The sequence below is a fragment of the Aricia agestis genome, chromosome 11 (assembly GCF_905147365.1).
Source record: "Aricia agestis chromosome 11, ilAriAges1.1, whole genome shotgun sequence".
NCBI classification, from domain to species: domain Eukaryota; kingdom Metazoa; phylum Arthropoda; class Insecta; order Lepidoptera; family Lycaenidae; genus Aricia; species Aricia agestis.
Window position 1 is genome coordinate 14,607,014 of NC_056416.1, and position 25,368 is coordinate 14,632,381.

Consider the following 25,368-nt stretch of genomic DNA (forward strand, 5'->3'; position numbering starts at 1 on the left):
ATAACCAAACAGTCCTCCCCAGATATGTACCTTCTTGCTCGCATTTCTCACACCCATACAGTGAATTGAATGACTTAATACTTTTCAAAAAAGATCGCGCTGGTGCATCTGCTATTATGCAACTCACTCGGAAGTTATAATGTTGTCCATTAACAACCAACCCATGCTTTTCTAAATGGAGACATTCATCGACAAAAGGTCTAAGATAATCATTGGCATCGTTAGGTTTTGAAGAGCCATAATAAATTCCTACAATAATTGGTTCTTTATCAATGGACTGATCTAAAATGCTTAAAATAGGCCAAAATGAATTGCTGCTACTGGAATGCACTGGTAAACCATCAACATTAAGAGTTATAGTTATGTAAAAAGTACTTCCAAATTGTGACAGTTTTCTTTGCATCAGAGGATAGTAATTTGAACATAAACCAGCAGAAGCTCTTTTCTTTTACTGATTTTCAAGCCCAAAATACACATACGAGCCTCCTGCACATTGGACAACATTAATACTCCTTGGTGTCTGTAACAAAACGCGAGCATCTTTTGGCAAACTTGGATGGTATACTTGCAATCCTTCCAGTAGATGATTGAGTGCGGAGTGTGAAATATTGTACCGTTTAGACCAAGAAACTAGAAATGATTTTAAAACACTGTCATTTGTGTCAAACAGAAGGGGACTGTTTGGCAAATTAACATTGATAGTGACGTCATCGTCACTGTCACCGAGCATATTATTTGTATAGTTTGATTCACGAGTAAAATTACTGTTACCGACATCTACAGTATATGGTTGATTAGGTGGACTAGTTTCCCCACTGAGCCCGTTTAACTCTACAGATATTTCTTGTATCTTTAAGGCTAAATGTCTTTTCTTATTTCTAGTTGACAGCCCTGTGTAACTGTTTGTCCTGCGTCTGCTTTCTCGACCTCCATCTCTATCTTTGGAGAAGCGGAACCAGTTGCTAACCACGGTCTTTATCTCGTTTTCTGTAGCCGTTTCGGCGACTTTGTGCCGACGGAGAGCTTCTAAAATAACAAATTTATCGATTTTAGACGCGCTTTTATCCTACTATACCCTATTTTATTTAACATTAGAGAGTTACAAACTTAAATAATTAACTGTAAAAACAAGTTAGCTCTACAACCTTGCTTTTTGCAAATACTGTCGACGTCACCGCGATTGAATACCTCTTTTAAGGAAAGCAAATAAAGTTTGTATAACTTTTCTAATGTTAAAAAAAAACGAAGTTTAGATAACATTACAAAATGTGACTTTAGTCGCATTTGGTCCACTACAAAAAAAATTTGGTCCACTTCTCATTTGGTTAACTTTTGTTTAATATTTTTTATAAGACCTGTCATGGCATTCAAGGATGCAAAGAAAAGAAATTGAAATTAAAGACAAACGGTATTGCGGGTTGTACAGATGTGGACTCACAGGTGCAAATACAAGAAATTTATATTAGAGAAATTACACGGTTACATACACAACAGACCAACCGCAACCAGATAAGTCACAGGAGAATTTTCATTAAAACAAATATTTTTATTTGTGATTATCATAATCATAGTTAGAATTAAAATATTTTTGTAGTTATACATATAAATAGAATAACTAAAAAATATACTTATTTTTAGCTGTTACTCTTTCACAGATTGTCATGAGTCATTACAAATCAACCAAAACCAAATGTCCTTCAAATAAAAAAATTATACATACAATATTTAACCAAAAAATTAATACATATATGTTAGCAGAGTTAGAAAGGTAACCTGTTATTTAAACTTTATATAGGTAGTTATATTACTTACGTTTTTAGAAGAGGCTTACTTACCAGTAACAACTTTAATTAAAAGGTGATCTTGTAGCTTATGTTTTCCATTTTTGCCTGACCAATTACAGATTTCCGCAAGTTTGTTTGAAAACAGTTTTTCAAGAATCCTCCTTAATATTGCTGATGTTTTGTTACCGCCTACATAGCTCAAGTGGTTAACCTACAACAAAATATTTTGCACATAGTGCTTGCACATACATACATTCCAGACAGCCAAAAGATAAATAGCGTAATAGGTACTGCCTAGTGTAGTCAGTCATTATAAAAATAATTAAAAAGCTTACAAGTAGCATGTAATTTTCGTCCACTGTTAGCCAGACATCAATCTTTTTAATCTCTTCGATCTGGGTGCATGGTAAATTGACTCCTTCTGGCAGGGACAGGGCTTGATAACCAACAGCTACAGCCGTCGCAGTTGCTCCAGAGCGTAGTCTTTCCAATATTTCTTTTTGGTTTAATTGCAGTTCCTTGATGCCTTCCTCGAGTTTGGCAAGGTGTCGAGCAATCACAGCTAAAATTGTGAAAAATATCGATTAACATTACCTACTGATAAAGCTTATATCTATCTATATATGTGACTATTTGTAACTACACAATATGCCAACGAGTTAATGGCGGTTAGGGATTAAGGTAGGGTTAGATGTTTTATAAAATTATTAATACCATATTTTAGAGCTCCTGGTCTCTCTAAAATAAGGCGCTTTCCCTACTAATATTATAAATAAAATTATTATATATAAATAAATAAAGTAGGGAAAGCGAACAGCTGAACCAATTTTGATGAAATTTGGTATCGAGATAGTTTGGCACTCAGGGATAAAAAGAGGCTATTTTTACTGGTGTCCATGGTGTTAATGTAAAAGGGTTACTATGCGGCCGAAGTCACGAGCAACAAGAGAGACCTCATGTATTAATGCTCACCATTTGATGCAACCACAGAAGATGTCGAAATATCTGAAGTTTGTCGTACAAGTACACCTGGAAATTGATGTGGTGTTGTTAAGTGTTATCCATCTCTGCCTCAGTCTCCTCCGCTATTTGTTTTCTGCCGGGCTCTGTAACAAATAAACATGTACTTAACTAGTTTTCCCAATAAGTGCTTCATTATGTAGATGGGGCACAATAGGGGAAATTAATGTTCCCTCTATTGAACACTGATATACTAGATATCAACAAAAATACTTGCCTTTTGGTGGTTTTGGAAAATTCATTCAATGGCCATCATCTTCTTCTTCACTGGATACTGACAGATATCTTGTAGTTTTTTTGTGTTTTCTTTTTAGCTTAATGTCTAGTTCTACTTCGGAATTAAGTTCGGCTTCTTTACATTTCTTTCTAGCACTGAGAAGGTCATCTAAAATCATACGAATAAAACATATTTTATTTCATGGAAAATCTATAATAGAAATGGAAGCAGAGCTAGGTACCTACTGTGTCTGTTTGCCTGCTTACTTATCCAAAGGTAGGTATTTGGGACTTTAGAAAACTCCCTTACATACCTAGTATCATTACATTACTGACTTACCAGTTACATAAAAAATGCGTCGAATTCCAAAAACATTCCACGTGTCATCATCTAAAATTGTGCCCGTAAGACATTTCTTGATCTTTTCGGAATTTTTAAATGGAGGCCAAGCACTATGTTTCTTAGTGGGTGAAATCCAAGACGAGCGCACAATAGCGACGCTGTCATCCTCACTAAATTCAACGACGCTATACATTTCTGAAATGAGTAAACCAATTACCTAACCTAGTAGGTACCTATCTATCTTGGGAAATGAACGTAAATCGGGCTATTACAATGATTAATATGATATATTATATAATATTATTGTATTGACTACCCCGTAAGTATAATACTTATTTCAGTTAGGTCCTTACATAAGTTTTTGAGGTTTTGTCACGATTTTGTTAGAAAATTTTAAAGAACATTGCGGTTCGGCGTCCCCCGCCTTAGCGTCTCTCTTTCACTACCTACAACTCGGGCGAATTAACATGACACCTGGTTCAATTGACGTTTCTCTTAAGTACTGAGTGCAAAAAAAGTTTTTTTATTTTAAGTTATTTCAAAAAAAAATTACGTTACCGGAACTAGTTATTTTTATAGGGCTACACTAACCACAGTATTAACCAAGTACGAGTTGGACTCGCCCAAGGGTTCCCCAGCAGGAATACGAGGTTTATGGATGCGTCCGATAATTTGTATCTAGCTTCATATTAATATATTCCGTGAGTAGCTAATTCATACCACAGACGCACGGCAATGTTCAAACGTTAATACGAATAACAAAAACTTAACAAATTTAACGTTCAAACGTAACAACTAACAAATAACACAACAAAACTCAACAAAAATCCAAAAACAATAACCATTAACTACTAACAAATAACTCCGAAACTCAAACTCAATAACACACGTGTAACGGTAACAGATATAATATGCTAACGCTACTGGACGCGTACGACGAGATCGGGGTGCTGCGCCGGGAAGCGAGGGAGGGGTAAAATTTAAGTCAGGTGTCAAGTTAACTCGCCCGAGTTGTACTTTCTTTCCTAGTACAATAATCTCTCTTTGTTTGATACACACTGTAAACGTAGCTAATCTTAAAAATATTACTTTCTACTTACTTTAGGAATAGATATTCCGTTTTTTATCCTCTTGAAACCATGAAATTACAGGTATTTTCTTTTCTGCATCCAAACACTACGAGCACAAAATAGAAAGAACAAAGAGAATATTATAATCACTACGTTAGAAAGAATGCTAACGCTAGGCTTGGGTAAAAAAAATATATATATCAAAATATCGATATTTTTTCAGAAAATAATCGATATATTATATCGGCGATTTTTTATTCTTTTATATATCGATTTTCGATATTTATTTTCGGATATCAAAAACGATATTATTTCGCTTCGAATTTTCATTTTTTATTATATAATTTTTGAGATTGCCAACTATACAGGGTGCAATTAAACCTTCCTGCCAAATTTTTTCCAGGGCTTAGGTATCATTAGGAGAATCCATTTAACCAAAAAAAATTGGGTGTTATTTTTTTGTTAATGACATATTTTATCCCATTTAAAATCGTTGCAGAATGCTCACTCGCGGCGGTGGGTGTGATCGGGGGTGACGCGGGGCGAGGCGCGCGCGCGGGGGCACGTCACGCGCGGGCGACTCGTAGGCCGGTATAAATAGTCAGTACTTAAGATGCGACCCGGTCTCAAGACGCGGTTCGGCTCTGTGATTGGCCCAAATTTTGACAGCCAACATCACAGAGCCTGAACCGTGTCTTGAGACCGAGATGCATCTTGAGTACTGACTATTTATACCGGCCGTAGTGTCCGTTGTAGTGTTTTTAGGATAACTTTCGGAAGCCATTTCTCAACATTTTAGTACTGAGTGATTATAAAAGAAAAAATACGTGTATTTTTATTTTTGACAAGGATCAATAAATATATCAAAATTTGGCAGGAAGGTTTAATTGCAGCTTGTATTAGTGAGGGAGCCCTAGAACAATTTTTTTTGTGATTACTAACAAGCTAATTTTTTGTGAATAGCTACATTTTGATATTTAAGATGAACAACATTTTTATTTTAGGTCAAGGACAAGGACAAGGTTACTTTTAATTTATATAACTATTAACCTACAAATATTATACAAAAAATCTGCTGGTCAGGGTTCCGTTTTAGGGTACAGTAGTCAACCAAGTTTTGTTGATTACAGAACCCTAAAACCTTGTCTTACAAATAAAACAATCCATATTTTAGGACCATCAAGTCAAAGTATGAAATACTTTCTATCTCTGTTAGCTACCACTTTCGAGATTTTTCGAAAATAAAAATGTTGTTCGTCTTATCAAAATGTAGCTACTCACAGAAAATTTGCTTGTTAGTAATCACAAAAAAATTTGTTCTAGGGCTTCCGTAATACGAGTATTTCTAATTAGTCTGTGCTTCCGTACTATATAGATAACCTTCTCGAGGCTCGAGGCTTAAGCAAAAAATATCGATATATCAGAATATCGATATTTTTAAAAAATATATATCGATACATTTGAAAAGTATCGATACGATATATATCGATATATTTTTTCCATTTGCCCATCCCTAGCTAACGCATCAGACAGCTCACAGCGCTCTTCCATAGTGAAAAGATGTGCTTGTGCCATATAACCGCGTTGATTTTGACATTTTGTTTTTTTTATAATGGGACTAAAATTATTCACGGAGATTCTTTCATAACCTTAATGGCATGAATTACACCATCAATATAATCACGATTCCGTGATAATATTGATGGTGTAAGCGGCCGAATCGCAGAATTTATTTATTTATTTTTATTAGGAACAACAACAGCCATCATTCTTATATCACTAATGACACTTGTAGGTATAGCTAATATTATTTTGTAAGCTATAATACATTTTAGGCAATTATAAGCTATACTTAACAGTAGGAAGTAGGGCCAATAATAGTTGTTCACTTATTACAATCTTAAATAGATGTTATTAAAAACTTAATATAACAACTTGTGTAAGAAATTTTTTTTTTATTAATCATGATTTTTTATCAGAGATTCTTGAAATCCACGCGATACTGGGGGGCGTGGCTTCCACAGATTATGCGATCTCGTTGGGCCTATGTTGGGTATTTGTACATATGTGTTGTAGGCTACACAACCAAAAACACTTAAAGGGCCTTCGTTGGCAGATTGTTGAATTTCACTGTTGGCAGCAGAACGTAAAATCAATGTTGGGCCTATGTTGGGTATTTGTACATATGTGTTGTAGGCTACACGACAGAAAGCCACAGTAGGGCCTTCGTTGGCCGGTTGTCACCAATCACTGTTGGAAAACTATAACAAAATATATGTTGGGCCTACGTTGGGTATTTGTACAGATGTCCTGTAGGCTAGACAACCAAAAGCCACAGTAGGGCCTTCGTTGGCAGGTTATCACCAATCACAGTTGGGAAAATAAAACAAAATATATGTTGGGCCTATGTTGGGTATTTGTACATATGTGTTGTAGGCTACACAACCAAAAACACTTAAAGGGCCTTCGTTGGCAGATTGTTGAATTTCACTGTTGGCAGCAGAACGTAAAATCAATGTTGGGCCTATGTTGGGTATTTGTACATATGTGTTGTAGGCTACACAACAGAAAGCCACAGTAGGGCCTTCGTTGGCCGGTTGTCACCAATCACTGTTGGAAAACTATAACAAAATATATGTTGGGCCTACGTTGGGTATTTGTACAGATGTCCTGTAGGCTACACAACCAAAAGCCACAGTAGGGCCTTCGTTGGCAGGTTATCACCAATCACTGTTGGGAAAATAATACAAAATATATGTTGGGCCTATGTTGGGTATTTGTACATATGTATTGTAGGCTACACAACCAAAAACACTTAAAGGGCCTTCGTTGGCAGATTGTTGAATTTCACTGTTGGCAGCAGAACGTAAAATCAATGTTGGGCCTATGTTGAGTACTTGTATAGATGTTCTGTAGACTACACAACCAAAAGCCACTGTAGGGCCTTCGTTGGCAGGTTATCACCAATCACTGTTGGGAAAATAATACAAAATATATGTTGGGCCTATGTTGGGTATTTGTACATATGTATTGTAGGCTACACAACCAAAAACACTTAAAGGGCCTTCGTTGGCAGATTGTTGAATTTCACTGTTGGCAGCAGAACGTAAAATCAATGTTGGGCCTATGTTGAGTACTTGTATAGATGTTCTGTAGACTACACAACCAAAAGCCACTGTAGGGCCTTCGTTGGCAGGTTATCACCAATCACTGTTGGGAAAATAAAACAAAATATTTGTTGGGCCTATGTTGGGTATTTGTACATATGTGTTGTAGGCTACACAACCAAAAACACTTAAAGGGCCTTCGTTGGCAGATTGTTGAATTTCACTGTTGGCAGCAGAACGTAAAATCAATGTTGGGCCTATGTTGAGTATTTGTATAGATGTCCTGTAGGCTACACAACAAAAAGCCGCAGTAGGGCCTTCGTTGGCAGGTTATCACCAATCACAGTTGGGAAAATAAAATAAAATATATGTTGGGCCTACGTTGGGTATTTGTACAGATGTCCTGTAGGCTACACAACCAAAAGCCACAGTAGGGCCTTCGTTGGCCTGTTGTCACCAATCACTGTTGGAAAACTATAACAAAATATATGTTGGGCCTATGTTGGGTATTTGTACAGATGTCCTGTAGGCTAGACAACCAAAAGCCACAGTAGGGCCTTCGTTGGCAGGTTATCACCAATCACAGTTGGAAAAATAAAACAAAATATATGTTGGGCCTATGTTGGGTATTTGTACATATGTGTTGTAGGCTACACAACAGAAAGCCACAGTAGGGCCTTCGTTGACTGGTTGTCACCAATCACTGTTGGAAAACTATAACAAAATATATGTTGGGCCTATGTTGGGTATTTGTACAGATGTCCTGTAGGCTACACAACCAAAAGCCACAGTAGGGCCTTCGTTGGCAGGTTATCACCAATCACTGTTGGGAAAATAATACAAAATATATGTTGGGCCTATGTTGGGTATTTGTACAGATGTCCTGTAGGCTACACAACCAAAAGCCACAGTAGGGCCTTCGTTGACTGGTTGTCACCAATCACTGTTGGAAAACTATAACAAAATATATGTTGGGCCTATGTTGGGTATTTGTACAGATGTCCTGTAGGCTACACAACCAAAAGCCGCAGTAGGGCCTTCGTTGGCAGGTTATCACCAATCACAGTTGGGAAAATAAAATAAAATATATGTTGGGCCTATGGTGGGTATTTGTACAGATGTCCTGTAGGCTACACAACCAAAAGCCACAGTAGGGCCTTCGTTGGCCTGTTGTCACCAATCACTGTTGGAAAACTATAACAAAATATATGTTGGGCCTATGTTGGGTATTTGTACAGATGTCCTGTAGGCTAGACAACCAAAAGCCACAGTAGGGCCTTCGTTGGCAGGTTATCACCAATCACAGTTGGGAAAATAAAACAAAATATATGTTGGGCCTATGTTGGGTATTTGTACATATGTGTTGTAGGCTACACAACAGAAAGCCACAGTAGGGCCTTCGTTGACTGGTTGTCACCAATCACTGTTGGAAAACTATAACAAAATATATGTTGGGCCTATGTTGGGTATTTGTACAGATGTCCTGTAGGCTACACAACCAAAAGCCACAGTAGGGCCTTCGTTGGCAGGTTATCACCAATCACTGTTGGGAAAATAATACAAAATATATGTTGGGCCTATGTTGGGTATTTGTACATATGTATTGTAGGCTACACAACCAAAAAGACTTAAAGGGCCTTCGTTGGCAGATTGTTGAATTTCACTGTTGGCAGCAGAACGTAAAATCAATGTTGGGCCTATGTTGAGTACTTGTATAGATGTTCTGTAGACTACACAACCAAAAGCCACTGTAGGGCCTTCGTTGGCAGGTTATCACCAATCACTGTTGGGAAAATAAAACAAAATATTTGTTGGGCCTATGTTGGGTATTTGTACATATGTGTTGTAGGCTACACAACCAAAAACACTTAAAGGGCCTTCGTTGGCAGATTGTTGAATTTCACTGTTGGCAGCAGAACGTAAAATCAATGTTGGGTCTATGTTGAGTATTTGTATAGATGTTCTGTAGGCTACACAACAAAAAGCCGCAGTAGGGCCTTCGTTGGCATTTTACTGTTGGCGGCGGAACGTAAAATTTATGTTGGGCCATTGTTGGCTCTTCGTTCGGAATTTTAGTGTAGGAATTTACGATTGGCTTTTTGTAGGCCCTTTGTTGGGATTTTCTCACACCATTCCCCGACAGTTTACCAACCGTTGGCAATCGTTGGCCAACGGAGTGTGCTACTAGGGAACTATCTCTATTCTTAGATGCATCTGTATATATATGGTGCCACCCCTGTCAATTATTATTCGTTATGTATTTAAATATATACTGAGAAAAATACATATCAGTTTTTTTAATGCCAATATCATACCTAATATCCGGTACATGCGTTAGAGCTTCATATGCAGAATTAAATAATGGAAAGGTTGGAGCACGGAAAGTAGGAGCGTCAAGAATCAAAAATTTACGATAACTCGATAGAAGTAAGGGGTGGGATTTATGATGCCAATATTTGTTATTACTAAAACAGAGACGAAATAAAATTTTAAGTTTCGGAATTAACGGATGAGATTTTAATTGGTAGCAGCGAACGAAATATTTGTCCGCCAGATATTGTCGACGGAGTTGAAGGGGAGGTTCGCAACATTCCAAGTGGAGTGCGTTTATTGGAGAGGATCTCATGGCTCCACAAATTATACGTAAGGCTTTCGCTTTTGTCCAACTTTTGGATAGCAGTTACGTTACACGGTTCCAAAAGAAAAGTGCCATAATCCAGGGCACTCCTTATTACTGCATTATAAATCAATTTCATTGTAAATGGATGAGATCCCCACCAAACACCAGATAAGCATCTAATCATATTTAAGAGCGTTTACGTCGTACGCATAATTTCAAGTTTCATGTAATTCAGTGCACTTTTATTCACGCAGAAGCAAGTGCGACTGTGTGCGTGAGTTGGTTCATTATAGTCAAATCAAAAGATTTTGATCCGTGCGGAATGCGGATGCAATGTCGATGCGAGTCGATTTATTATTATTGATTATGATCATAGACATAATATAAAATATTATGTCTATGTTTATCTCTTTGTATTTACACAGAGAACGCTGATTATCACCTTGCACAATTTTTATATGCTATGGAATGATCAAAGTCAAATGCACTGTAATCTGTTTAAATAATTCATAATCTATACTTAATATTATAAATGCGAAAGTATCTCTGTCTGTCTGTCTCGCTTTCACGCCAAAACTACTGAACCGATTGTAATGAAATTTTGTATACAGACAGTCTAAAGCCTGAGAAAGGACATAGGCTACTTTTTTTCTGAAAAAAAGCGTTGTAAGGGGGTGAAAATGCGTAAATTTGTTCAAATTAATTTAGTTCCGAAAATCTATAATAGATGGCGCCGTGCGTCTTCTACATCGCGCTAACGCTTGCCCAAAAGTCTTTCTATAAGAGGTGATATTATCTTGCATTCGATTTTCGATTTTTTTTCGATTGTTATTTCTATTTTACGTTATTTAATTAATCATTACTTTATCTATGCAGTGACGTAACCTTAAACCTTTCATTGATAAATAGTTTATGGGTAAAGTTGTGTAATTGAGGGGCTAAATAAGCTTAAAAATTTGGCATAAAATATAAAGTTTAATTTAAAAAATTGAAATATTATGTGCACACTGCACAGCTGTTTTTAAGGGGTACCAGGGTTGTTTTATTTATAAAGTTAGAAAAAAGAAGTCCACGCGGACGAAGTCGCGGGCAACAGCTAGTATTATATAATGCATCTATCCCCCAATCCGCGGCCCGCCGGGACTTTATTTGTGCCCCCGTGATGTTAAGGGGGCGACTAACCCTAAATTTTATAATTCATTTTTATACTTGAAAATAAGCCCCGAATTGTTTCATTTTCTGAAATTAAATACTAAATTATATTTCCGAGAATTCGATCTGAGCAAAAACACGATATCCTAAAATTTTCTCGATAGAAAAAAAAATCACAAAGATGCATCTAATTTTCACGAATTTTTCATTTATTGCCGTAACCGTGCATTGAACTAAGTTAATATTTTAACACATTGTATAAAATTCTATCATTGAGAGATCGACCTAGCGGATTTTTAAAATGTTGTATATTTATCGAGTTATTGAGAAAAAACTAATTTGGCGATGAATCCGCGTCGTTCTGTTTCACCTGGCATATGAAAGACGAGCGTGAGTGTGAAGAGAGAAGGACGATGTTTGATTTTTGGGGTTAGTCGCCCTCTTAAGGGAGATCGCAGATGACAGACTTTTTGTGCGATCGAGTCTGCGGCGCCCATACAGTCGGCATGGCGCGGCCATGTGTCAATGACCAAAAAGTCTGTCGTCTGCGATCTCCCTAAACCATTTTGAAATTCACGCCTACCGGCAAAATAATGTAAAGCCATCGTGAAAGTCGTGAATTTTTTTTCACTTTTAAATTTTTTTATTTCGAAGAACGTTATTTTTAAACCTAAAAAAATTTTTAGCGGCCCGTGACACCAAGACCAAAACATGTTTGTGGCCCGCGTGAAAAAAAGGTTGGGGACCACTGATATAATGTATTATTATATAATAAGTAGATAATCGAAATATATAATACATGCGAATGCTCGTCAGTCAGGACTCAGCGAGGTAGTATTGTAATGTAATGCTCAAAGTTGAATCTAAATTTTCTAATTACTTCATGGGCATGTATTTAAAAAAAGAATTATAATAGTCGCAAATAATTTATTTATGAGTTGTTGTCTTTATATCAGCCTTCATTAGCTACAATGCTGTTCGACGGGTGGGCGGCGTTCGCGCCCGCGAGAGTTGGGCGGGGCCGGGGCGCGCGTACGCGTTTCGGCCACGGGACGTTGAGGTGCACGTGATCGACGTGCGACTGCAGCGTACTCCGTTGCCCGAACCGCTTATCACAAGTATCGCACTTGAATCGCTTCTCCTCGCCGCCGTGCGCCTGGACAGAGCGAATACACACATTAGCGACATGCTGACCGACAGGTACGTTACGTATTTTGCAATAGGCGTTTTACAGCAATCACAGCAAACTGCGCAATATCGCATCTGTCGAAAATATCTACACAAACTGACAAACGCTTGTTGCTTACTTTTCGCTATAGCTAAGGAATAACTCTTTAAAAAATATAAATATATTTATATTTTTTAATGATATTTTTCAGCGATTAACGGTTGAACATTTTTTAGACAGAAACGTAATCACCCTGCGGATATGCAATAACGTAACAAAAAATAAATATGGAAAAAATCTGAACAAATGAAATAAATATTCTCATGTCTACGTGTTGACGTACCACCGGTTCGGGTACGTGTAAAATGCGACAAGTGACAACGCTATAAATGAACGTGGGCGGGGGCGCTGCTGGTAATGGGGAACTGTCAAAACTGACGTTTCGTATGGTGGCGGCGTTTGTTCTTATTCGCCACGTTCATTTAAAGCTTTGTCGCTGCCACTATACGTACGTGTTTGATGTGTCGGTGTCGGTTGCTGTAGCACGTGAACCGCTTCCCGCAGACGGGGCAGTCGAAGCCGCCGTCGGGCTCGTGCTTGCGGCGGTGGTAGCACAGCGTTGTGTAGTGCGCGAAGCTCTTGCCACACTCCGCGCACTCGAACTTGCCGCCCGTGTGCAGCGCCATGTGGCTCCGCAACTGGCCCTTGTTCTGAATACGACCACGTTTATTTTTATAAAATAAGGGGCAAATGAGCAAACCCGTTTGACCCTTGTTTTATAAAAAAAATCACATGACGGAAAGCAACTACCGTCGCCCATGGGCATTCGCAACATTAGAAGAGCTGCGTTGTGCCCGCACTGATGTTTCAAACATCAGTGCGGGCCAGAAATAATTAAATATTAGGTATATACACAGAGCGTCCAATACAATATCATCTAGTTCTCTGCTAAGACAAAATCGCCTAGGTGATTGGTAGAGGTGAGCTTACGACTTTTGACATTTACGTAGCAAAAGATCTACATGTTGTTCACCTGTCGCAAGTAATCGTAATCGCTCCGTCAGTGGCTTTACTCACCGACAGCTTTGGCTGTATATTCGGGTTACTAGGGTGTTCCGTGAAGCATAGCGAATACGTTAACATATTATGCCTTGTTTCACCGAACACCCTACCTCTTACACGATAAGGTAAGTTGCAAGCTATTACCTAAAAAAAGCTAATACCTGGAAGATCTTGCCGCAGTGCTCGCACATGGCGGGGTCGGTGCCGCTGTACAGCGTGCGGTTGCAGCCGGGGTGCTGGAACCTGAAGTGCTGCGCGTACGCTCGAAAATTGTCGCACTCTATGCCGCACTGTAAATGCATAAAATTAAATCATGATTCACTGAAATAGTACTACATAGTATGGCCACACTAATTAGGCATGACGAGAAATTTTATTTCTTTAAAATACGAGCAATATTTATAAATATGGAAAGTACTAATAATTAAAAAAAACTATATTCAAAACCAATACATAATATGTGAACTACGAGGAAAAGGAAGTAGCAAAAACTGTGTGCGACTGACTTGCTCGCACCGCACCGTGTCGGAGGTGGCTGGCTGACGGTTGACGCGGCCGCGGCCCCGCAGCAGCAGCCGCAGTCGTCTTTCCGCCAGTACACTAGTCAATATTAAGCTTGTTTATAATATTACATAACATTATATTTATTAACGACATTATAATATTATATATCATTGTGCTGCAGCCTGCCTTACTCCAAAATTATAAAGATGTATGATAAAAATGTTAAATTAAGGGTGAACGATCGAGAATGATAAAATAAAACCGCTCCCTTTGATTGTTCAATGACATCTGACTTTATTAATAATTTCCCGTACAAATAGTCTTGATTCGCGACAGTATGAAATGATGAAGTAAAAGCATGTTTTTTGTACGGTTGGCAACAACCCGTATAGTCATACTGTGGTATTTTAGTATCAATACAGTATACATATTATTATAAAACAGTCGCTTTTTCCCTCATGTCCCTTTGTTCCCTTTAATCTTTAAAACTACGCTACGGATTTTTTATTTATCGAGGAAGGTTATAGGCTATATTTCATCACGCTAAAACTAATAGGAGCGAAGAAATAGAGAAAGATGTGGAAAAAACGGGGAAAATTATTTGAAAGGGCTAACTTGAACGCGCTAATCTCAGGAACTACTGGTCAAATTTGAAAAATTCTTTCAGTGCTAGATAGCCCATTTATTGAGGAAGGCTATAGGCTATATTTTATCACGCTAAGACTAAAAGGAGAATGTGGAAAAAACGGGGGAAATTATTTGAAAGGGCTTATCTCGCGAACTACTGGAGCAATTTTTATGTTATTTGGCACAGATAAGAAATAGATCACGTGAAGGATCATAGGCTATCGATTTTAATCATTTCTTCAGTGGCTATATATTTCATACCAGTGCGACGTCGAGGCGGGTCGCCAGTTGAGTTATAAGAACAAAGACAAGCAAACTCACGTATCATCTCTGCAGTGCGCCGCCGACTGCTGCAGGTGACGGTCGTGCGCGTCGTCGGTGGCGAACCGCACGTCGCACTCCGCGCAGTACGGGCCCGTCAGCTCCGCCTACCGCAGTTTATATTACACATGTGACGTCACTAGTGCATATGAGGGTAATAAATGCCCCTCATATGATGCAGCAGCATGGGGAAGACGCATTATTTTTATTATCGCTTAAATTAATTAATTTCATCTAAGAAGGAGAAACAAGATGTTAAAAAAATACATTTGAATTAATATCAAATCCAATTATATATTTTGGCTGTTACTTTAGGATCCTATTATTGTAATATTTGCATGCCATTAAAACGGCAAAACATGAACTATTTTACGGAAATTTGTTAAATCTTTTTATCATGTTTTGTGAAATTAATAAAGATATTGAATTGAATTGATGCAGATGGTTTTGAACTGACTGTTTCAAAGGGAAACGTGACGTCACTCTTGTATTTTTATAAAACAAGTGTGACGTCACAGTTTGCGGACAATTAATGTGCGATCAGCTTAAATGCAAATTTTTTCGCGTTTTACATAGTATTTGCAAAATAAATAAAATATTCAATATGAATCTTCACTATTATGACGATAGACTTAGAAGTATTCTCGAATTTTATACGTGTTATTTATTTAAGTGTTTGATCAGTGATTGGACAGTAACAGTCATTGGACAGGTTGCTTTTAAAACTGCCTGTTTTTAAAGTATTAGAACGCCTCGTTTTAAAGAAAAACTGGTATTTTTAAAGCAACCTTAATAAATATAGTCTTTTTGTGCTCTGTCCAATGACTAGTACTGTACAATCACAAGTCATGTTCACCCTAGTATGTCGCATCGGTCGTCGCCCGCCGTGACCTGCTTTGCTCGTCCGTTCCTAGCATGCTTACAGCGATACCCGCGTCGCGCGCCGATTCGTCAGTTTATTATGCTATTATCAAATATACCTCAAAGTCAGCCGGTTTGTGCGATTTAGTTTTATGTGCGTCGGCGCCTTTCTGACTGATGAAGGTCTGTCCGCAGTACTCGCACACGAACTTCGACACGTGCTGCCGCCGGATGTGATTGAAATACTTCGTCTGTCTCCTAGGAACAAAACGCGAAAGATTCACAGTTTGAGCTATATTTTCAACTTTCGGTTTAATGTCTATTCATAAGGAGTAGCTCAAATAGACTTACTCAAACTCTAAAGGACAATGTGGACACTTGAATGTCATTCCAGCATGGAACAGTTGGTGCTTCTTTGCAACAGAACTGAAAAGTGAGACTCATGTTTTAATAAGCAATATTTATTAATAATGCATATTTATTTAACTTCCATTTTAGGGTTCCGTACCCAAAGTTTAAAAACGAGACCCTATTACTGAGACTTCGATTTCTGTATGTGTGTCTCCAGGCTGTAACTCAAGAACGGTTGTAGCTAGAGAGTTGAAATTTTTATCGATTATGTATTTCTATTGCCGCTATAACAACAAATACTAAAAACAAAATAAATTTAATATTTAAGGGGGGCTACCGTACAACAAACGTGATTTTTTAAACATTTTTGCTCGTTATTAATGGTGATAACAGGTAGCCACCTGAGATATTCACCTAATGCTAAGTACTGACATACGGTTTTGCTCGATAGATTTACTCCAAATTGAGCAATAACCACCGTGTGGACCGCTAAACTGACAGCTCGAAGGCTTGCTTCGAGCCGGCTCGATGGAATTAAATATGTCAAATATGTCATTTCCTTCGATTCGGAGTAAAACTATCGAGCAAAACCGTATGTGAGTATTTAGTATATGACTCAGTTTTATGTACTTTAATAATTCATAATTAACTTTAAATAAAATTATTAATAAAGGAGGAATTTTTTTCTTCCTTTTGCTCTATAGTGGTACAGAACCCTACGTGCGCGAGTCCGACTCGCACTTGGCCGATTATATTCATTTGCCTCATTTTCAAATACATAGCCTACCTTTTTTTACTCAGAATAGAGGACTCTTAGTCTAAGGTCGTTCGCTGCGTTGAGCGTGTGCCCGCCGCGGCTGCCCGTCGCGGGCGCCCGCGCCATGGTAAACGTGCGACGGCTGACCCGCTCAACGCCGCGCTGCTCTATAGTATGACATGAAACAAGCACGCCTCGCGGGTGGCCGCGCCGGGCGCACGCATAACGCAGCGAATGCCCTAATTGCCTCGATAACAGCTTGCATCTAGTCCTACTACTTTTTATACCTATTCTTGGTCCAGAAGGGGCAGGCTTTGCAGGCGAAGCTGGTGGTGTGACAGCTGGCTATGTGGTGGCGGAGCATCCTCGACGACCGCAACCGGCTCTTGCAGATATCGCACTCCAGCTTCCCCCGGCTCTGTACGAATGTCATGTTTATGTACGGTCAAAGATCGAAAACGCTCTGCAGTGAGCAGAAAAATATCTCACAACGCGTTGTGGACTGTGGTCACAGTAAAATCTCCACATCGCGAAATTTATTTATTTATAAAGTACAACCACATCGTATACATTTTTTACTTACAACTAAAATAACAATTGGTATTATATCTGATGTACACGACAGCTATGGTGTACATAGCATTAATAACAATATTAAAATTTCAACAAAATAGTTTAAACTTAAACAAATGAATCTGTTACCTTTTTAGTAAATACAAAGTATTTATCATTATACACATCTAGATCTTTGATACTATTTATTTTATTATATTGAGTAAATATTTTAGCCATCGGAGATTGTAACCCAAGATTGGTTTTGCAGGGAGGTATATAGAAAGTCTTAGTTATTTTTTTTCTAGGATATTTGTATGGTACATTCAGTGTTATACGATCATGAAGACTATTGCATTTAATTTTCCCATTGATAATTTTATACAGAAAGCATAAGTCCAATAATGTTCTTCTATTTTTTAAGGTGGTCATAGCAAATTTATGCAAACGTTGTTCATATGGTTGCCGATGTGAAAATCCGCTAGTGCCATATGCTAGATATCTAGTAAAAGCTCGCTGTATATTTTCAATTCTCTGAGAATGCACTACATAATAAGGACTCCAGACTATAAGGTGGCTACGGACCAGAGCATTGTATAATAGGACTTTAGTTTGAGGCTGCTTAAAATTTTTAGAATTTCTCTTAACAAAACCAAGCATGCGGGCTGCTTTTGCTAAGATGCTATCATAATGTTTAATAAATTTTAATTTGCTATCCACAATTACGCCTAGGTCTTTAATTTCGCCTACCTCTTTTACAGTGTTGCCATCGATATCATATTTAGAAGCTACAGGTTTTAATTTTCGCGAAAATTTTATGTGGAAACATTTATTTGCGTTAAGCGTCATGTTATTAGAATCACAGCAAGATTTTATTTCATTTAGAAATTCGCGCTATGGTTCTAATGAAAACGGCCACGATGGGTTCTGGCAATCACAAAGAGACCAAATAGCGAAATTCGTGTCCTGGCTGATAAGGCACCCGTCTCGAAATCAGAGGGGCGGAAGCGGTGGCGGCTGCGCGGAAAGCCGTCTTTTATGCCGCGAGCCGCTGCTTTCGACGCCACTTCCATATAAATCTATACAAGTCAACGGCTGCCGTCGACTGCCGCCGACACGTGCCATTCGTCTGTAAGAAGCCTAAGGGGCGGAGCGGCCACGAGGGGCGGTCTGGCAGAAATTAATGAATCATACTTATTGTGACGTCAACTAATTGAAAGTTAACATAATTCGCCACTTTACACGCCAACATGACGACCTCGGTGGCTCAGTGGTGAGCGCGTTGGTAGTTTAAGCCGGGGGTCGCGGGTTCGAATCCCGCCGACGGAACAAAAAGTTTTCAAAGTTCCTGGGTCATGGATGTGTATTAAATATATAATATAATAAAAATCTTAAATATATGTATAGTATAAAAGTATTAAATATATTTCCGTTGTCTGGTACCTGTAACACAAGTCCTTCAGGTACTTACCACGGGGCCAGGCTGACGTGGTGTGAAGCGTCCATAGATATTATTATATAATACTTGACTGTGCAGTCAAACATAAGCGCACTACTTAACTATGTTCCAATAAAAATTATTAAAAATACCATCCCAAGAACGATGACATGCTTATTCTCTGTGTATCTGGTAAAGTTGCGGTAGGTTACATCGTACCCAACTCTGCCTTAAGCGAGGAGTGGAGCACCATGGGGTTTTAGTGGGTAGACCTGGGGAATCCCACATACCCCGGCCGATATCGCCAGTTCGCCAAGGATGCGTTTCATTTCCCCATGTTAAAAAAGGGTTCTCGTGTATGACTTACGTCGCTGTGCTTAATGCTGTGTTTGTCCTGCTGGGCCTGCGACACGAACACGCGGTAGCAGATGTTGCAGCGGTATCGCGCAGCGCGGTACGCGGCCGACTCCTGCCGCCGCGCCAGCTCCTCCAACTGCTCCGCCGCGCTCAGCCGCCGGATCGTGAACTTGGACTCGTCCAGAGAACCCCACTTCATAGGCTTGCTGCTTCTTTTACTCCTGTTAAACACTTTTACTATTAGAGAAGTTGTTAGTTGATTAATATAGGCAGGTGGTGGACCTACGACGTTTGGTTCCGTAGATTATGTAAAGTCGAGACCACATAACGCGACACTACGCGGCAGCGACGCGACGCGACACTGTCACGTGATGGATGCCTCACGATGTGATTTCATAAATGGCATAAGTCCATCTGCCTATAAATAAATTTCTTCAATGGTATAAGACATGTATTGTGTCTCTGTCCTTTAGGACAGTAAAAGCTGGTGTTACCTTTTTGTAGTGATAGTTGGATCATCACATTGTTCTTCTAATGCATCTTTGCTGTTATCATCACTCTCATCTTGATTAAAGTCAGCATGTTCAATTTCGACCACTTCTTCTGGTACAATAACTTCATCGTCGTCAAGAGTGTCGACATTGACAGGATCACTACATTTAGTTGACTGGAGACTTCCATCGCCGTCGAAATGTTGCAACACTAGCGGCGAACGTAGTTTGTTAGCAACTCTGTCTATTGATTTCACATTTCTCAGCAATATCTGAATCAAATACAGTGTTTCATTGTTTTCGTCAGTAATAAGTTTTTAATTTAATATAGTAGGTCCCAATACTCTTAGCATATTTTTATGAAGTGGCATTGATTGTCAAAAAATTAAATAGCAATTAGCCCGGGCGCGAAAGATTTTCGGCTTTCAGCTTATTCAGCTTGACAAAATGACTAGGACAGAATGATGAGATGACTCTAAATAATTTAATAAACATTTTATTTCTATTATGGCTATTATTTATGTTATGTAATGTTAAAGACTGTGGATTACTTACGGAATTGTCTTTGACACTGCTCAACAACAGATTATATGATCTTAGTGCTTTCTCCCGGAAACTATTAGCAGTTTTTAATCTCGCGACGCATTCCCAACACAGCACTTTTGGTAAGTTGTCTTCTAGACTTGACTGCAATTATATTTGTTGCTCATTCAATGTTAAATATGAGAGTGGGATCAATTGTAAATTGCAGTCTAAAATTGTAAAATGTTGAGCAAAATGTGCTTACCACAATCCCAGTTACATTTTGATAATACTGATTAAGTTTGTAGTCTCCAATGTGGTATACTTTGACATCAACTGCTAGACAAATGCGACAAACCTAGAATCAAGAGAATATGTATGCATCATAACCCCCCCCCCCTCAAAGAGTGATCGGTCTAGGATTTTCATAATCTGCCCCCTTCATATAGAATCCTATGCCCATGTGAATGTTCATATAAATTATGATCATTACATTGTTTATGTTAACTGACTTACCTGTGTTAATACAGAAGCTTGGAAGTTTTCATTTGAAACCTTAAAACAAAGAAGAAAAATATAGATAGTTATAATATAATTATAATAGTACTCAACAACATTTAGAACATTCTTATTTTAAATAGAAACTTACAATGTCCATTGGAAAAAACAATTCAGTGCCATTTGCTTTCAGCTGCTGTGTAAATATTTTTGTATCTGAAAATTAAAACAATTTTTATTTAAAAGCTGATATAAGTAGTTAAATAGATTTTACATCTACAATAACTGCTATATAATATGTACCTTCACAATGTAGGTGCAAGCTGTCATCATCTTCAGGTAAGAGCATGGTGGATACAGGATATATAGATTTCTTCACTTTAGTGTTTTATACAATACTCACATTGTATGTTATGTATTCTTATATAGTAAAATTTTAGGTAATAGCTCAGACCAAATAAAAAGTCATAGATGAAGACATGAAGCAAGAATAGCTAAATAATAATCTCCATTTTTACTAATTATATGCGTACCAATTGCTGTTCTTTTAAGCACTTTGATACTTATGCATTTATAACAATAAATATCGTTTTTCTACTGAATTGTGGCTCAGTTTTGTTATACATTTTAATTAAAATAATAATTTTCAACACAAAAATTGTTTACAAATATTTTCAAATCGATTGATTGTCACTGTCAAAGAAACGTAACAGTCACTGTCACAAATGTCCAACTTCTTCTTTTTTTGACCACAGACAAAGGATAGTATTTTTGACAGCATACGAGCCACGGGCACAGAGTACTTTATTATATACTGGAAACGGGCCACGGGCCCACGACTCACAAGGTTGTATAATGTGTATTATGTATTATATAATTCGATATATGTTTATTTTTCTCTATGATTGTAACTTACATACGCGGCCTATGCTCCAAAAACTCGAAGCACGACCGACTACCGAGACAACTTGAAGAAAACCTTGGCGTCATCTGAATGCCACGGACCACGGTACATGAAGAGGATAGGTGTTTTTGAGGATGATTTAAAACATCGTAAATGTTCTAAGACCTATTATTCAGACAGTATACCTTGGTCCTTGGAGACCAAGGAACAAGGTATAGGTACTGTCATAAAGAGTAAAAATTATTTTCAATGGAACCCAGAGATGGCAATTGGGGCTTTCAGGGAGCTTAGAGAAGACGTGCAAATTTTGACAGCGAAAAAGACCCCTAAGGTCTAGGCTGTCACGGTAAGGCAGAGTATGTGTAAGCAGAAAAGCAAACGAGCAGATGTTCACCTAATGATACGCCTTTTAACCGATTCAGTGTGGATGACACGGGAGCCGTGTCATACGCGTTTTTAACGTGGCGTATGACACGGGAGCCGTGTCATTTGAAAAACGATTGTATCTCCCTCAAATTACACTTTAGAAGGTTCTACTCTGAACAAAATCATCTTAATTTTCCACGTAGAACAAGCCTATAGGCTTGGCCTCTGAATATTCTGTGAATTGAAAAAAAGTAGGGGCCGTCCACCTTTTTTAAAAGGTGCATTCATTGCGGATTATACGGCAGCCGCGTCTTATGGGTTTTTAACGTGTGGCGTATGACACGTGAGCCGTGTCATTTAAAAAGCGATTGTATCTCCCTCAAATTACACTTTAGAAGGTTCTGCTCCGAACAAAACCATCTAAATTTTCTACGTAAAACAAGCTTATAGGCTTCCTCTCTGAATGTTCTGTGAATTGAAAAAAGTAGGTGCTGTCTCCTTTTTTAGCCCACCGTACATTATCCAAAATTTCTGATCACTAAAATTCGGACGCCCGCCGGAACGTACTCTGTTCATACATTTTATTGTGGACCCCGCATACTATCAGAATTCTGACGTGTCAAAATGTATGAGCGTCCGACTTTTTCTGATAATAAATTCGGATAATGTGCGGCCGGGCTTTTTAATAGTAAACTTTTAAGAAAATAAAGAAGTAATATTGGGAGTCTTCATGGTTCCCATCATCAGATCACCACTTTTGTGAACATGGTACCAACTCGGAACCGGATCAATGGAACAAATACCCTATACAACAAAAGAAAAATTTTGAAAATCCGTTCACAAACAGCGGAGTAATCGTTGAACACACATAAAAAAATATCCACAGCCAAACGTATAACCTCCTCTTTTTTGGAAGTCGGATAAAAAATATTAACTACGAACTTCTTTAAATTTATCTACGAACGTATAATTTACTTTGGAAACCCAGATCTATTTAATATAGGTAGGTACTCATGTTTCTAACTTTGAAACCTACAAAAGGTTTGCAACATCTGAATAAAAAAATCGCTTACCTGCCATTTTCAGGTTTACACTTAGTAAAACTACTCGAAATCAACTTAAAACAACGTAGCCTTCCGTCAACAACAATAGTTTGGGTTCAATTAAATAAATTAAGTTAATACAAGCGTAAAAACCAAAAAAAACCATAAAGCTTTTTGAACGTGGCGGATGACACGGTAGCCGTGTCATCTACTCCTATGGCGTATGACACGGCTCACGTGTCACGGGAAAATTGTATGCCGCCACGACTGAAAGTCTTCAAAAAGGTGCGCCGCATTGAATCGGTTAATCGCTATTCACTCCATCTCATAATAAACAGCTCGATTTATGTACTTATTATAGGCAAAAAATAAAAACAAGTTATTAGTCTTATTTAATACATTTTAATTTAAATATAAAACAATATTATGTGATTTCTACTTTCTTACAAAATCTATATTATCTATAATCTAATTTGTTCTAGGGCTCCCTGACATTGATAACATTAGTCAACTCACAAAAAATTTGCTTGATAGTAATAAAAAAATTGTTCTAGGGCTCCCTGGACCCTGACTATTAATTTGATCTATAAAAATATTTACGTATCATCATAAAATGTTTATGGCCAAACATACTGTGGTACGGTGTACCTACACACAACCACATTGCTAACAGTTTTTGGCGATTATATTTTTTCGCGGTCGCACAGTTGAATATTAATACAACCAGAAGGCAGAATACCGCAAAATACTGCATTTATAAATTTAACAAAATCATTAACATGATGAATACAAGATTAGATCAAAGTATACTCTACGCGCGAGCCCGGAGGAATTTGAGTCCGAGAACGGACGTATGAAGACTGTCACTAAAATCTAAATAAATTAAAGTCCGATAAAAGCTTTATCGGACTTTAATTTATTTAGATTTTCAGAGATCAGAGGTTCTCATCAATCATCATCTCAAGTCTGCCATCCATACCATCTATACTAATATTATAAATGGAAAGTTTGTCTGTCTGTCTGTCTATCCGTCCGTTCGTCTGTCTGTCTATCTGTTACCTCTTCACGCCAAAACTGCTAAACCGATTTTACTGAAATTTGCCATGGAGATACTTTGAGTCCCGGGAAAGGACATAGGAATTAGGAAGTATCCTATGTCCTTTACCGGGACAAAAAGTATTTTGTCCCGGAAAAATGTACTGTTCCCGCCCGATAAACGAGTTTTGGCGCAACGAAGTTGCGGTCATTCAGTACCTATTTTATAAAACGATTGTACGTCCCTCTAATTACAAGTTAGAAGGTTCTACTCTGAACAAAACCATCTTAATTTTCCACGTAAAACAAGGCTTCGTTTCTGAATAAAAAGTAGGGGCTGTCATTTTCCTAACTTTGAAACCTACAAAAGGTTTGCAACATCTGTGGCGAGACATATACAACTTCTATGGCGTATGATGGCGTATGACACGGCTAACGTGTCACGAGAAAATTTTATGCCACCACTACTGAAAGCTAACAAAAAATTAATCAGTTAGCAAGGCCGCTGAACCAATTTTGATAATTGATATGGAATAATTTTTATCATGGAAGAAGTATCGGCTCTCGCAGTAATCGCGCTAAATTTAAGGCGACGCCTTGATAATTTGGCTGTAGCGATATCGATTTTTCTCAGCAATGACTAAAGCTAAGAAATAAAAGTTCATTGTCAGTATTCATCATGTCTTTGTCTTTGAATTACCCATAGCATAACACGATTGGTCAACTTTTATAACACAGAATAATCAATCAAAAAGACCTCTGTAAAAAAAGGGATTCTAATTTTGCCAACAGAGGAGAGTGATTTATAAGCTTCCAAAATTTGTACATAGATTGGTTCAAGCATACACTTTAATTTGCTCATAGCTTATATAAAATATATTTATGGTTTTTAAAATACGCGACATAAACCATTTTGTTACGCCCTTTCCATTTCTTACTGTTCCATTTCTTGTTTTCTATGAGAGGCCGGGGCGGCCATCTAAAACATATCCAACACGGTTTTTTACTTTAACGCGGCGTCACCTTAAGCGCAAAGGAATAGCTTGCACACAGAGCATAATATCATAACACAGCAGCTGTCAACGGTTTTTTAGCACATTGCATGATAATAGCACCAGAGTCAGTACGAAATAGCACCAGAGTTAGAAGATTTTTTTATATTTCATTTGGCTTGACCAATGAGCATTTAAATATGCACT

At 38.0% G+C, this 25,368-nt stretch overlaps 1 protein-coding gene and 2 long non-coding RNA genes across 3 annotated transcripts; all 3 read right to left on the reverse strand.

Moving 5' to 3' along the window:
• Nucleotides 1-909: 909 nt before the first annotated feature.
• LOC121731657 lies at nt 910-2,886 on the reverse strand. The gene is made up of 4 exons (XR_006036267.1): nt 2,757-2,886; nt 2,120-2,346; nt 1,836-1,995; nt 910-1,026 (listed from the first exon to the last, which is right to left on the reverse strand). It is a non-coding gene; the product is annotated as an uncharacterized LOC121731657 (long non-coding RNA).
• A 141-nt stretch (nt 2,887-3,027) lies between these two features.
• On the reverse strand, nt 3,028-4,552 carry LOC121731658. The gene is made up of 3 exons (XR_006036268.1): nt 4,464-4,552; nt 3,361-3,558; nt 3,028-3,189 (listed from the first exon to the last, which is right to left on the reverse strand). It is a non-coding gene; the product is annotated as an uncharacterized LOC121731658 (long non-coding RNA).
• Nucleotides 4,553-12,224: 7,672 nt separating this feature from the next.
• Nucleotides 12,225-21,223, reverse strand: LOC121731827 (zinc finger protein 888-like). Its single transcript, XM_042121492.1, has 15 exons — nt 21,125-21,223; nt 20,973-21,037; nt 20,840-20,878; nt 20,589-20,681; nt 20,357-20,488; nt 19,805-20,073; nt 19,321-19,531; nt 17,251-17,381; nt 16,207-16,281; nt 15,975-16,113; nt 14,995-15,101; nt 14,049-14,142; nt 13,704-13,832; nt 12,993-13,190; nt 12,225-12,468 (listed from the first exon to the last, which is right to left on the reverse strand). The coding sequence occupies exons 1-15, from the start codon at nt 21,168-21,170 to the stop codon at nt 12,265-12,267; spliced, it is 1,932 nt and encodes a 643-aa protein (XP_041977426.1). The 5' UTR covers nt 21,171-21,223; the 3' UTR covers nt 12,225-12,264.
• Between the last annotated feature and the right edge of the window lie 4,145 nt (nt 21,224-25,368).

What these genes read in the sequence shown, in the direction of transcription:
- LOC121731827 (XM_042121492.1), bottom strand. Translation starts at nt 21,170, where the DNA reads ATGCTCTTACCTGAAGATGATGACAGCTTGCACCTACATTGTGAAG. An exon ending in GCAGTGTCAAAGACAATTCC is followed by an intron (nt 20,074 to 20,356) that starts GTAAGTAATCCA and finishes TATTTGATTCAG; the next exon opens with ATATTGCTGAGAAATGTGAA. An exon ending in CCCTTCTGGACCAAGAATAG is followed by an intron (nt 16,282 to 17,250) that starts GTATAAAAAGTA and finishes CTCACTTTTCAG; the next exon opens with TTCTGTTGCAAAGAAGCACC.